The sequence below is a fragment of the Prionailurus bengalensis genome, chromosome C1, assembly GCF_016509475.1.
Source record: "Prionailurus bengalensis isolate Pbe53 chromosome C1, Fcat_Pben_1.1_paternal_pri, whole genome shotgun sequence".
Lineage (NCBI taxonomy): Eukaryota > Metazoa > Chordata > Mammalia > Carnivora > Felidae > Prionailurus > Prionailurus bengalensis.
In genome coordinates this window covers 160,102,857-160,117,769 of record NC_057345.1, presented here as the reverse complement: position 1 = coordinate 160,117,769, position 14,913 = coordinate 160,102,857, and the positions used below count along the sequence as shown (strand labels likewise).

General features: G+C 40.8%; 1 protein-coding gene across 1 annotated transcript in view; it reads right to left on the bottom strand.

The window, feature by feature from the left end:
* The window catches only part of MYO3B (myosin IIIB), a 410,735-nt gene that overhangs the window by 76,634 nt on the left and 319,188 nt on the right, over positions 1-14,913 (bottom strand). The window contains exons 31-32 of the mRNA XM_043573368.1: positions 12,205-12,265; positions 11,179-11,278 (exon numbers count right to left, since the gene is read on the bottom strand). Coding sequence (XP_043429303.1) covers positions 11,179-11,278; positions 12,205-12,265 — 161 coding nt within the window. The remainder of the gene's footprint in view (positions 1-11,178; positions 11,279-12,204; positions 12,266-14,913) is intronic.

Genomic DNA, 14,913 nt, shown 5'->3' with positions numbered 1-14,913 from the left:
ATTTTTGAGACGGAGAGAGACAGAGCATGAATGGGGGAGGGTCAGAGAGAGAGAGAGGGAGACACAGAATCTGAAACAGGCTCCAGGCTCCGAGCTGTCAGCAGAGAGCCTGACGTGGGGCTTGAACTCATGAACCGCGAGATCATGACCTGAGCCGAAGTCAGACGCTTAACCGACTGAGCCACCCAGGCGCCCCTCATTTCATCATTTTAAAAACTATAAAAACAAGAACAACCAAAATCTCCTATCTCTCCCATGTGAGTTTTCCCTGGTGTGGAAAGGGAACAGTCAAAGGTGTGGAAACACCTTTCTCCCCTCTTTGCCTGGCCCTTTCTCTATCCCTCCTTCGGTTCTCAGCTTTGGTTTTAGCCTGTGTGACCCTTCTCCTCCCCCCCCCCCCCACCCCCCTTCCACCCCAGACCCAGTATCCTTGTAGCTCAGCTCCACTGCTCGCTCTCATTAACACCTCAAAGGAGATTTGATTTCGGAGCTACTTGTCCATTTCTCCCTTGGAATGTAAACTTCACAAGGACAAGCCTGGATCCTGCTGTCTGCAGGCACCCAACACAGTGCCTGCCACTTAGTAGACACTCAGCAGACATCTGCTGAATATCTGAATGAATGAGTAATAAGGATGCACTTCACTCTCTCCCAGCCCTCTCTGAATTTAAGCCAACAATATTTCTTTGCTAAATATAGTTTTTACTGGAAGCTGACAACCCCAGTTTTCCTGGTCATTTTAGGAACTCTAGTTACTTAAAGGAGTATGAGGAGCAAGGAAACTGGAAACACACAGAAAAATGAAAACGGGGGGAAAATCTTATGGTTCTGCAGATAGTCATACAATCAAGGTTTTTTTCCCCTTATTTAATTTTGGACTATGTCTGTCTTGTCTCCCTATAGCACTTAAAGTTGATTACATTTAATTTAGGGAACACCTTGTATCAGGGTGTCATATGTTCAAAAACTAAACAACAGATTACCTTGTTCCTCTCAGGCTGCTCTTAGTGCTTGGATGGGGAATGGGTGCTAAGCTAAGATGGGAGTCAGGTTGACCTAAGAATATTTTCTCCCTGATTATATATACATTAAAAAAATTAATTACTTCTCTGCCAAAGATACTGTTTAAAAAAAATGAAAAGACAAGCCAGAAACTGAGAGAAATAGCTGTAAAAGGTATCTGAAAAAGGTCTGGTATCCAAAATATACAGAGAGCTCTTAAAACTTAACAATAAGAAAACAACACAATTTAAAACTGGGTAACAGATCTGCAGAGATACTTCACCAAAGATATACAGGTGGCAACCAACCATATGAAATGTTGCTTCACATCATAAGACATCAGGGAAATGTAAACTAAAACAACGAGATATTATGACACGTCTATTAAAATGGCCAAAATCCAAAACACTGATAACACCAAATGCTGACAAGGATGTGGAGATGTGGAGCAGCAGGAGCTCTCATTCGCTGCTGGTGAGAGTACGAAATAGTACAGCCATTTGGGAAGACAGTCTGGCAGCTTCTTACAAAGCTAAACATACTCTCACCATATAATCTAGCAATCATACTCTTCGGTATTTACCCAAGAGTGAAAACTTACATTCACATAAAAACCTGAACAAAGTATTTATCGCAGCTTTATTCTATAATTGCCAAAACTTGGAAGCACCCAAAACGTCCTCTAATAGGTGAATGGATAAACAAACTGTGGCATAGCCACACGATAGAATATTTTCAGCAATAAAAAGAAATGGGCTCTCAAGCTACGCAGACATCAATCAGAGAGCTCAAACGCAGCTCTGTACTGTATGATTCCACTGTATTTCCATTCTGGAAAAGACACAACTTGTAAACAGTAAAACAACAACAGCAACAAAAACAAACAATAAAAGCCAACACACACCCCCTCCAAAATAGAGGTTGCCATGAGTGTGGTGGGAGGGAGGGAGGGAGGGATAAATAGGTGGAGCCATAAGGGATTTTTAGGCAAGTGAAACTACTCTGTATGGAACTGTAGTGGTGGTTACATGTCACTACACATTTGTCAAAACTCAGACGGTACAACACAGAGTAAGCCCAAATGTAAAGTATGGACTTTAGTCAATAATAATCTATCAACATTGGTTCATCATTGTAACAAGCCACAATGATGCAAGATGTTAATAATAGGGGAAACCTGGGGAGGGGAAGAGGTAAGGGAGTATATGAGAGTTGCGTACCTTCTGTTCAATTTTCTGAAAACCCAAAACTACTAAAAAAACCCAGAAACTCTATCAGTTAAAAAAATGTATTACTCCCAATCTTGGAATATAAACAAAAGTAAAAAGAAAAATCACTCCACTCCTCACTCCTACCACTATATAACTGGATGTTTAATTTTAAAGTTGAAAAGAATCCTTTAAAATGAAACAAACGAGGCAGCCAAGGTTAACAGGATAGTCTATAGAGTATGTGCTGTTTCAAATACATCAAGTAACAAAAGAATTTAAAAATAAAATTCCTCTCAGCACGTTTTACAGTCATGCCATCAACATCCAATTCTGGAAGCCAAGGAGCCTAACTTGCCTCACACACCCTGCCTTGTGCTGTTTGGCAGCTGCACTCCTGATGTCCTGGGTCAATGCCAGAACCTAATTTGGCATCGGCAAAAAGTGCATCCTGACCCAACACACTCAGGAAAGCACCGGAAAAGTTCCTGCTGAACTTTCCTCAGATACGTTGGCAGTAACAGTCTGGGAAGAAATAATGGCCCCAAACTATGCAACTTTGTAACATGTTTTAATGAGTTGCAGGAATGAGAGAAGCCTGTCTGTCACCAGGCCTTCCCTGAGGTATGTAGCCTTGAAAATGGTGGCTGAGACCTCCTGGGCTGTGGCCACCTCCCCTCCATCCTCGGCTGCGCAGGCAAGTCAGGATCTCGTCGCCTTAGCTGGCTGACGTGTGGATGGAGTGCTGACCTATGTGGACCATATAGGTCCACCTATGTGGATCCCTTCTTCCTTATCATCCAGACCCCCCAAGTTTCAGGGGAAATGGGGCACCAAAATGAATGTTCTCCTTTTGGCAGTTAACCTACAAAATTCCTCCTGAAAAATCACAATTTTGGACAGAAGCCTCAAATTGGGGTAATCTGCCATGACTCCAACTGATGTCCTGGCACTCCATTCGCATTCTCCAAAATTACAAAATAAAACAAAACAAAAACAAACCAACCCCAAACCTAGATCTGGTAAAAATGAGAAAAGCCTTTTGAGCAAAAGAAGTAAGGTATATAATTAATATAAATAGGGCTGAATTAGAAATGAAATTTGGGATTAGGAAAACTATAATCTACCCTCCTCTTTTTCCTTCCACCCTCCACCCTCACGCCCCAAAGCCTCAAACCGTGCAATCCTTATGCTGGCCTTGCCTAAATTCTTTTGCAAAAAACCAGAACACAAGCCTTATGGTGATGACATACGTATTAGACATACGTGCAAGTGTTCAGATCTGGTGGGGTTTAAAACAATTTTGCCTTAAGGGAGGCTGGCAAAGGCTGGCAGAGTTAATAAAATAGAGATAGCCGTTAAAAGCAATAATTCCTAACAGTTTTAAAAACTGAGAAACTTTATCAAAATCTGGAACACTTCCCTCCTCCTCCTCTATAGCAAAGTTACAAGTAAATGTAACTTTGTTCTTGACAATTTCCCCAGAATTTAATGAGACCACTTGAGATAAATAAGGACACTAGTGTATTCCCAAGCCTGCTTTGGAAAATAACAGCTGCAAAGACCAAGATATTAGAAATACATTAGTCTCTTAAGTGTCTTATTTTACTTTCTGGCCTGCAGTTGATGTACAGTAGGTGCTTGATAAGTGTTTGCTGAACGAATAGGAAGCCCTAAATTTACAGTTCACTTTTTCTGATTCAATGTAGTATCATAGAGATAGGGGACATCTAGAGCAATGGTTCTCTAAGGCCAGTTCCCAGACCAGCATTGTGCAGTCACCTGGGAACTTGATAAAAATGCAAATCCCCCTCACCTCTGCTCTCCCCCAGATCGGAAACTGTGGAATAGGCTCAGTGATTCCGATACCCACTAAAGTTTGAGCACCACGTGTCCAAAAAGATCCTTTAACAAGGAGGTGGGGTTTTTTTCCCCCATAAATTTACATTTATTTATTTTTTATTTACTTATTTTTAAATTAATTAATTTTTAAATTTACATCCAAGTTAGTTAGCATATAGTGCAACAGTGATTTCAGGAGTAGATTCCTTAATGCCCCTTACCCATTTAGCCCATCCCCCCTTCCACAACCCCTCCAGCAATCCTCTGTTTATTCTCTAAGAGTCTCTTATGTTTTGTCCCCCTCCCTGTTTTTATATTATTTTTGCTTCCCTGCCCTTATGTTCATCTGTTTTGTATCTTAAAGTCCTCATATGAGTGAAGTCATATGATATTTGTCTTTCTCTGACTGACTTATTTTGCTTAGCATAACACCCTCTAGTTCCATCCATGTAGTTGCAAATGACAAGATTTTGTTCTTTTTGATTGCTGAGTAATATTCCATTGTGTATATATATACCATTCATTTATCCGCTGATGGACATTTGGGCTCTTCCCATACTGTGGCTATTGTCAATAGCACTGCTATAAACATTGGGGTGCATGTGCCCCTTTGAAACAGCACACCTGTATCCAACAAGGTGGTGTTTTTTTCTACTTCCCTCGCCAACAGTAAGAATTTTATCTCTTTAATCCCTTTATTATCCCATCGAGAAAAGTCCTGAGACAGGCTTTACCAGTCTCACTGATGAGGGTTTACTTTGAATTCTGTGGCACCCAGGCAAGAAGAAAAGATGTCTCAGCCCAATGGGAGTTGAAAATGGCAGGGATTCAGAGCACCAGGGACTACACAAGAGAGGCCTCAAAGTCTCGTGCATGGCATTCTATGATTGGGCTAGATGCAGGCCAGCAAGGCCCAGTAGCCTTTTCTCTATGTAGGGTTTGGTTTCCATGTGCTTTCCTAATAGGGATCATGTTGCCTTTGAGACTCTGTTGTAGGAACACACTCTCTCTGTCAAATGGGTGATGTCTGAGCCCTTTACAGTCATAGTGCTTGCTGTTTGGCAATCTGCTTGTAACCCCTTCCAATAGGCAGGCAGTGTAAGGCAATTCTGACATGTGGATCTAAGGCTTTGTCTTGCCTGATACAGTGAATCTACTAAAAAAAAAAAAAAATCAAATTCAACTTCTACTATTGTAATAGGGTGGCCAACTCATCCCAGTTTACCTGGGTTTATCCTGGTGTTAGCACTGAAAATTCACATCTTGGAAAACCCTTCAGTTCTAGGAAAACTGAGATGTTTGGTCAACCTGGGATTAAGAGTTCCAAGGGTTTGAGCCTCGCATCGGGCTCCATGCTGACAGTGTGAAGCCTGCTTGGGATCCTATCTCCACCTCTTTTTCTGCCCCTCTCCCACTCACACACACACTCTCTCTCTCCCTCTCAAAATAAATAAATAAACTTAAAAAAAAAAAAAAAGAATTCCAAGGATAAAATAGAGCCCAAATTTGCCTTCTGATAGCTGAACCAATGCCAAAATTAACAAGAGTTAGTAATGAGCAGCAAGCAAGAATGAAAAATAACGAAGAAGATGGCATTAGACTGGATAGAAGTGTGGTGGACAGGCCATGAAAGACGTGAAATCAGATCACTAAACCTGACTTAGATACCCTCCAAGGGCTCTACCACTCCCCAGCATGGTGCACTGCCAACTGTGTTCCCTTCAGGAGGCTGGTGCAATCCCACTTGCTCCTCTGCTCCCTCCAAAGGTGCCATGCTCCATCTTTAAGTCCCAGTGTAGTTCAAGTTACTCTCAGCAAGTGTAATGACTTTCTGACCTTCAAAAAGAAATATGGTGGTATCTGGCTGGCTTAGTTGATAGAGCATGGGACTCTTGATCTCGGGTTATGAGTCTGAGCCCGATGTTGGGGACAGAGATTACTTAATAAATAAAAGTTAAAATAAACAAAAACAGTAGTATTAACCCACGTCATCTGTCTCCTCCCCACCTACCATTCTCCTTGCTCTCCCAGCTCCCACCACATGGGCTTCTTTCTACTCCTCACCTATTCCCTGCATGCCGGGCCTTTGCCATAGGTACTCCCTTTGCCTGGAATGCTCTTCCTCCAAATACTGCATGGCTAATTAGCTCACCACTTTCAAGCTTTCTCAATAAAGCCCACCCAAACCACCCTATTTAAAAGCGCAACCACCCCCCAAACACTCCTCGTGCACTTTGGCCACTCCTAATCTCGCTAGCAGTATTAACACCTGACCCTTCTAACATCCCATACTACTGACTTTTGTATTATGCTTATTGTTTATTGTCATTTCCCTCTGCTGAAACATAGCACTGTGAGGACAGGAATTTTTTACTGCTGTTCCCTGATGTATCACACATGCCTAGGACAGTGCTAGTGATGTATGGGGTCTGTAGGCTGATTTCCTGCTACCTGTCCCAACAAGATTAGGAAACAAATTAGAGTAAGAAATTTAGGAAAGTCTAGATAAATTTAATATTGACACAACATCCAAATATGTGACTGTTTATCTAGTAGGGTGCCTTTGAAAAACATGGGTTTGAACCTTGTGGGTCTACTTATACACGTTTTTTTTTTTTCCAATAAATATGTTGGAAAAAAATTTTTTTTGAGATTTGCAACAATTTGAAAAAACTCTCAGATGAACTGCACAGTTTAGAAATACTGAAAAAAATTAAAATTTACGTATTGCTGTAAGAATACAGTATATAACATATACATGATATGTGTTAACCAACTGCTTATGTTATCAGTAAGGCTTCAGGTCAACAGTAGGCTATTAGTAAATTGTTGATGAATCAGGGGTGCCTGGGTGGCTCAGTCGGTTGAGTGTTCGACTTCGGCTCAGGTCATGATCTCATGGTTCATGGGTTCGAGCCCCACGTCGGGCTCTGGGTGACAGCTTAGAGCCTGGAACCTGCTTCAGATTCTGTGTCTCCCTCTCTCTCTGTCCCTCCCATGCTCATTTTCTGTCTCTCTCTATCTCTCAAAAATGAATAAACATTAAAAAAAAATTTTTTTTAAATTGTTGATGAATCAAAAGTTAGACATGGATTTTTTACTGCACAGAGCTCAGCACCTCTAACCCCTGCATTATTCAAGGGTCAAGTATAATTCATTTTTACTGTATTCATGAAAGTATCTGACTGTGCAAATTAGAAATTAAAACAACGGGGTGCTTAGGTGGCTCAGTCGGTTAAGTGTCTGACTTTGCTTCGGGTCACAATCTCATAGTTTGTGAGTTCGAGCCCCACATCAGGCTCTGTGCTGACAGCTCAGAGCCTGGAGCCTGCTTTGAATTCTGTGACTCCCTCTCTTTCTGTCCCTCCCCTGCTCATGCTCTCTCTCTCTTTCTCTCAAAAATAAGTAAACATTAAAAAAGTTTTTAACAACAAAAAAAAAGGAAATTAAAATAATGAACCTCAAACTGGTCTTTTAAAACAATGTGAGGAGTCCTGGCACAGGACAGTTCTTGGCACTCAGTAAATGTTAATAATTGTCGAGTAAATAAATGAATAAATAAATATAAGGACAAATGTCTAAAGAATACATTTAAAAAAAAATTTTTTTTCAACGTTTATTTATTTTTGGGACAGAGAGAGACAGAGCATGAACGGGGGAGGGGCAGAGAGAGAGGGAGACACAGAATCGGAAACAGGCTCCAGGCTCTGAGCCATCAGCCCAGAGCCCGACGCGGGGCTCGAACTCGCGGACTGCGAGATCGTGACCTGGCTGAAGTCGGACGCTTAACCGACTGCGCCACCCAGGCGCCCCAAGAATACATCTTTAAACAGTAAAATCAGATGAGGTCTGTATACATGCCTATCAGTCTAATTAAATAATTTCACTCCTTGGATTAGTGGCAAAGTGATTTGTGTTATGCACTTCCTGGGTATACTGTGCTTTCCTCTCCCATGTTTAGAATGAATCAGGCTCAAACAGACCAATTAAGCACACTTCCTAGACTCTCTGACAGGGGCGGAAGACAGCCTTTGTACAAGCCCCACATCTGTATACTTCTTTGCATGCCTGCCCTGAGCAGAGCTGGCCTGAGTAACTTTAGATTATTCCCTGCCTCCCTCCATCCCCCAACCCACCAGACCATTTCATAGAACAGTGAAGTTATTAGCACTCACTGCAGGTTAGAAGGCAAACTTGTTGGATGTTAGTGGGTTTTTTTTTCTTACACTGAAAAGATCACCATATTCCCATTCAGTCTTTCAAAGAAACGTGGGCGGAAATAGTGAGTAATTCAAGGCAAAAAATTAAATACAAAGGTATAACTTGCTAAAATGTCTCTTACCGAATATACTCTTGTTTCTGCAGCTGATAACCTTGAAAACATAAAACTGGAAAGCTTTTGTTCTTCAATCCATCTTTGCTGCCTTCTAAGGTCAAGGGGAATTTGATTTACGTAATGCATTTTCCTGCCTAAACCTTTCCTTCTCTCCCTACCCAAAACAACAGCAACAAAATGAAACAGCTTGGATCATTTTAACTTGTTCTACCCGTATGCTATACCTATTTCGGGGTGACTAAGAGACATTTGCTTTGTTCTAGGATTATTAAGAACACATTTTAAAACTTTTCTCTGACTCATTCAAGAGCTTCATTACATTCTTGCTTCCATGATATTTCATCAGGGCTTTGGATGCTCAAGAATTTAGTCAGAGGATGTAGGCGAGGCTGTGAGGAGAGAACACAGAAATGAAAAGATACAATCCCAGAGAGTTTAAAATTTAGTAGATGAATGAAAATAATTATAATGTAAGGCAGGATGTGATAAGTACTACAAGAAAAGTCAAAGGGCACAGAAGATGGGAATCACTGGGGACTCAAGAATGGAGTGGACTGAATGTGAACAGGGAAGCAGGATAGTGGGGCAGAGGGATCAGCATGGGCATAGTCACAGAGGTGAGAAAGGATATACTAGGCAGGCTTGGAGAACAGAGAACAGTTTGGATATTCTGAAGCACAGACTGAGAAAGAGAGATCAGTGGAAGATAGAGCTTAGGAAAGGAAGATTAAGCCCATAACAGAGATAGCCTTGAGTATCACGCCAAGAAGTTTAGAGTTGATGCTGAAGCAGTGAGGAGCCATAGAGGAATACGGAGAAAGGGAATGTCAAGATCAGGGTATGCTTTAGAAAAGCTCCTCAACTATCTGTGATAAGAGAAGTTGAAGGAGGAAAAGAATGGAAGCAGGAAGACTACTCAGGATGTTACTTAGAAGAGTGTAAGAAGTAATGGTGATGGTGGCAGACCCAAGAGAAAACCACCTAGATTGGAAGGAAAACACAGTTGTGAGAGGAAAGTGCATATGAGCCATTTATAGCAAGTCAGATGTGTAGCTTATTAATAAGTTTGGCTTTGAGGATACTTTCCTAAAGACTGGGAAAGATGACTGTAATCCAAAAAATCTCTTTAATAGTTAATTCCAAATATAACCTGTTCTTACTCCCTCTAAACTCCCACCAAAATTTAGGGCCTTACAATAAGAACTTTATTTCTCTACCCGTTTTTCATACTTATAGATTGGTTTGCATTTATATAATATCAATAGCAATCATTACCACAGCAGCAGCGAAAACAAGGTACCCTTACCGTGAAGCAGACACCACGCTACACTCTTTACTTATACTATTAGGTCATTTAATCCTCAGTACAACCCCTCAGCTATGAATGACTATTTCCCTCATTTTACATGTGTAAGTACTGAGATAAGGAGCTGTTTCATAACTTGATTAACACTACACGGGAGAAAAGAGATTAGAATCCAGGGAGGTCTCACTCCAGAATCTGTGCCTTTGGCTACTCAATCATACTTCAAATTTTTCTTTTTATGTGTGTTTTCAAGTAGAATGCCAAAAGATAACAAAGATCAGATGGGACAAATAGAAAACAAATAGCAAAATGATAGACTCAAACCAAAATATATCAATTATCATGTTAAGTGTAAACGGTCTAAACAACCCAATTAAAAGGTAGAGATTGTTTGGATAGAGAAAAAGGCCAAGCAAACTCTTGCATAATGGATTCTGCTCCACCACACTGTCTTTTCCCTAAGTTTTCCTCTTTTTTTGCACTACTCCTACCCCTACCTCGTTATGGCTTTATTCCTAAATGCTATCTGGCTATGTGGGAACCCTGAATACTGTGGAGAAAATATTCTCTTTGACAGATTTATCATTTTCTGCATATCCATTTAAAAGGTTCTGCTATAGTACACTCGTCTTCTCTTGTCTCCTTCCAAGAGCCTAAGTTCCATATGGACTGAAGATCCTAACACATTTATTGTACATTTCCCACTTCATATTGTACCACTTTATCATTGGAAAACAGGCTAAGAAGAAATTTGGAGAGAACTGAGAATCTACTGCATACTTCAGAAAAATAGATGAGGTTGACATTAAGTGTAATGCCAGTATTTTAAGTTGAAAAGGTTTCTTTCTTTGGAATGATCCACACTGTTCTTAGTATCCTCTGGTTCATAAATGTTTCTTATCATCGTGCTTCTATTTTATCTTCCAGAAGTACTGATTATAGCCACACATAAGCCCCCAAACTTTCCCCATATTCTAAAGCAAAGCATTTAGAAAAGAGGCCATAAGTAGCTATTTCCCAAAGGAGAGTGGCAAGATGTGTGTATTCCTGCTGAAAGAATGGTAGTGTTGCCAAGAGAGCAGAACTACTCTCTTAACCCATATGCTTTACCAAGCCCTAGATTTTGACCCAGAATGATCTGCTCCACTGAAAGCTGGTCAGTTGTTTATCCTTCCTTTGAAAAAATGAAATTGTGAAGCAGTTTCCTAATCTGAGGTTCTTAACAGATAAAGGGAAATAATAGCCTTTGATATTCATTTTCTTCCCTCAGGGAAGTAAACTTGAGTGGGATGAGAAGGCAGTAAATGGCTACCTTTAATCCAGCCTTTATGGCAGTGCAAACCTGAACTTTCTTGCTAACATTAGGTCATATTACTATCCGAGCAGGTCCTGCCTTATAGACAGTCCCGCCTAAACAATGCATCAAAACGTACACAAGTGTGCAAAGGGTAGAAGCAGCATGCGATTCGAAATGTTCTTCTTACCAGGTTTTGCAGGGGCTCCCCTGGAAGGACTCAGTGCTGGGCGACCTGAGGCAGCATGGCATGTCCGAGAAGACAGCAAATCAGTCCCAGAAACGGAGTGCTTCAGAAAGACCCAGTAAGAGAAACATTAATCTTCTGATGAAGCGGCCTTAAGGACATAGCTTCCATTTAACTAAGGGACCTTTAACCCTGATGATATGAGGAAGGAGCTAAGTATATTGGGGTCATGTCGTGAGTCACCCCCGTGTTGCATTAGAATTGAGTGGAGGTCCTCCCCTTGGGGCAATTAGTAGCAAAGTCTCAGCACCTTTTGCTTAATTCATTTATTTCTTCCTCTGAACAAGTCAACCTAGCCCCCTCTTCAATTAATTATAGTCCAGAATATAAAAAACAGCTCTGTGCTGGTTTTCTCCTATACTTAATTTTTATCCCTAAGAAAGAAAAAAGAAAACCTATAGGAAGGTATTAATCTACTTAACATTTCTAAGTACATCATCCAAAGGATTTTGTTTTTTTAATCTTACATATGCTCAGCAGAGTTACTGGCAAAAACTGTACATTTTCTTCATTTCATCCTTTCAACATCAAATAGTAGGCAGCAAAAATTGGATCAGACTTCAAAGCCTGCTGTGGGCTCCAAGTCACAGAGAGACGCCTCCATTTCACATATTGAATTCGAGCAGGATATCAAAGTGCTACCAAAGAACCTCGGGTCCTTACTCAAAAAGAGGCTCTAACATCTGTAGAGAGTGGAGTGCACAGACAAATCACCTCAGGGAGCAGCTAGCATTTATTCTCAGCAGCAAATTTCCAGGCTTTTGATTCTCTCTTCACTGTACCTCCCTGTCTCTCTGCTGAACCAAAGTTCTATAGCAAGCTGGGCTTTTGTCTCAAAGACTTCAAAATATCACTAACAGTTTCATGTTTGGATGACCTGACCACGCAGCCACAGACAGGCTTCACAACCACCAACTGGGACAAGTGTAAAAGATACACAGTCACTTAAGAGTCAAGGTATCTGGCTACCTTATTTGGATGTCCTGCGAAGACATCATACCCTTCTGGAGAACACTGGGCTTGTGGATGCCTAAAAATAAAAAAAAAGTAAGAATAATTTTTAAAAGGACTGAAATAATTTTTAAGAACTTACAGAGGACTGTTTTCCTCCAAAGATAGATCAGAACACATTCTAAGTTCCCATCGTTTCCCATTCTAGTCCTTGGTTAAAAGAACACCGTCAACTTAAGAAAATGCATCCTATTAGGTATTGCTGCTATATCCACAGTCAGCCTGAGGTCCTAAGACTGAAGAAGCTTGCCCTTGTTAAAGTTGTGTGATACAATTTAGTTTACTATTAGGCATTCCCAGACTCTACCAAGAAGCCAACAAAACTGATGCTAAGGTTATACTTCCCAGCCAGCACATTAATCACAATAACTGTGAAATAATTCAAAATAGAGTCTGTAGTCAAGTAAATATGGGAAATGCTGAATTGTACATAGTTAAGAGGCTTCCTTATTGCAGGAATGATCTTTTACAGTCATGGTATTCATTTATGGACTCCTAAGGCACAGGGGTTGGCGGGGAGGGCTGCAAAGTTTCTTAAACTAATTTGACCAAACAACTCAAAAAGTGATAAACTACTAGAGCGCCTGGGTGGCTCAGTCGGTTAAGCATCTGACTCTTGATTTCAGCTCTGGTCAGGGTCTCATAGCTCGTGAGTTTGAGCCCCGTATTGGGCTCTGTGCTGACAGTATGAGCCTGTTTGGGATTCTCTCTCTTTCCCTCTCTCTCTGTCCCTCCCTGACTTGTTCGCATGCGCTCTCTCTCAAAGTAAATAAATAAACTTTAAAAAGTGGTAAACTACTAACATCTATTAAAATATTAACGTCTCATGGAGCAAAGTTTGGAAAAATCAATTGTGCTGTGTCCCCAATTTCTAGCAATTGAAACCCACTGTATAAAAGTGTGATAATAACTCACTGTTAAAATATGAGCCGGCCCTTGCAGTTGGACCCCAGCAGAGTGGAAAGCACAAATTAGGGGAAGGGAAATCTGGATTCTAACTCCTGCCTCAAGATCTCTGGGATCGCTCTCTCTCTCTTTCTCTCTCTCACAGACACTCACTCCCTCACGCACTCACTCAGATGCATACACACGACTGGGGAAACTTCTTTAGTATTCTATTTAGTATTCTAGTTTTCCTCATCTATAAAATGAAGTGATTGAGATAAACTATTCCTAAGGTCTCTTCTGGTTCTCTATTAAAAATCTTATTCCTTATTTAAACTGATAAATTCATTTTCTGGATTTTCTGTGAACAGTTCATGGATTTACCTTCTAAATGCATCTATAAATAGAGAATAAGCAATATCCCCATTTAAAAAATATCACATCAGTAGCCGGGGAGAGGGGACTATAATGATACACTGATTTGTGTATGCATTTGTTTATCGTATGACTCCCACTATGGAACGTCAGTTCAAAGAAGGCAGGGATCAGATCTACTTTATTCTGTACTCTCTGTCAGCACCTAACCCTAATGGCTGGTATGTTGTAAGGGCTCAATAAATATTTGACAAGAATGAATAAAAGAATGACTAGGGGACCCCCAAAATATGGGCCATGAAGATCAGGTTAAAAATACCCTTAACATTAACATTAAATTAATGAGCTTTTATATAACATTTCATATTTTTAAAAATGCTTTTATGTATCTAATGAGAATCTCACAACAATTTGAGCTAAGTACTTTAACTGTCCCTATTATATAGATGACGAAACTGTAGTTCAGAGAGGGTAAAGGATTTGGCCAGGGATCACGTGAATACCTGGCAGAGCTAAGACACTGACCACTGTTGGTCTGACTCCAAACCTCTGTCTTCCTCTGAAACTGGACACCCTCTGTGCCCTTTGGTTTCTATGCACCAGCCCAAGGAACTCATTCCTGTCAGCCTTGGCAAGGCCCATGGCTCTGGGAGGCCTAAAGGACAGATGGCCTCTGAAGTCCTCTAGGAGTCCTGGTAAGGTTTGGAGAAAATCTAAGGAGGAGAGTTTAGCTGTCACATTACTATGGGCACTCTAATTTCTGCCCTCCCTGCCCCAACATGGAAATGGAACCTCTTAAGAACTCCACTCACTTGCATGGCTTTCTAGGATCCAAAGCCAAGGACAGACATCTTACAACTCTCTGCAGAGGGTCAGTCCATCTGTGTGACCCCCTCTTCATTCAAGCCTTTGGAAGAATCTAAGGCAACTCAATATAATGTTTATATGTGTTATGCGGTTTTATAAAAGCGGAGGTGGAGTCAGTAGTGCCTACAGGCAAATAGATTAGAAAATCCCTGATTAAACAAATACTTGATTGAAGCAGGTTTCTTTCCTAAGAAGCTTTCTGGAAACTTTAACTTAATACTATGCACAATGAAACCCCACCAGGGGAAAAGAAGACACAGCATTTCCCAGATGTTATCTTAACAGTGTCGCCCATCTCCCAGTGAGTGTGTCGGAGTCCTACTTGTTCTTTTAACATGCCTTAGGAAATACTAATCTGAACCACCCTTGTTTGAAACAAATTCCAAAATGCCTTTAAAAAACGGTATAAGTAAGTTTTTTTTCAAAAGTCTAACTGCCTCAACTCCTTTTCAGCAATTTTATCAGATATGTTGTCATATGCCTCAAGGACTTAAGACTGGCAGTGAATGATAATGCTCCATAAGCTGTCATCCCCCAAAT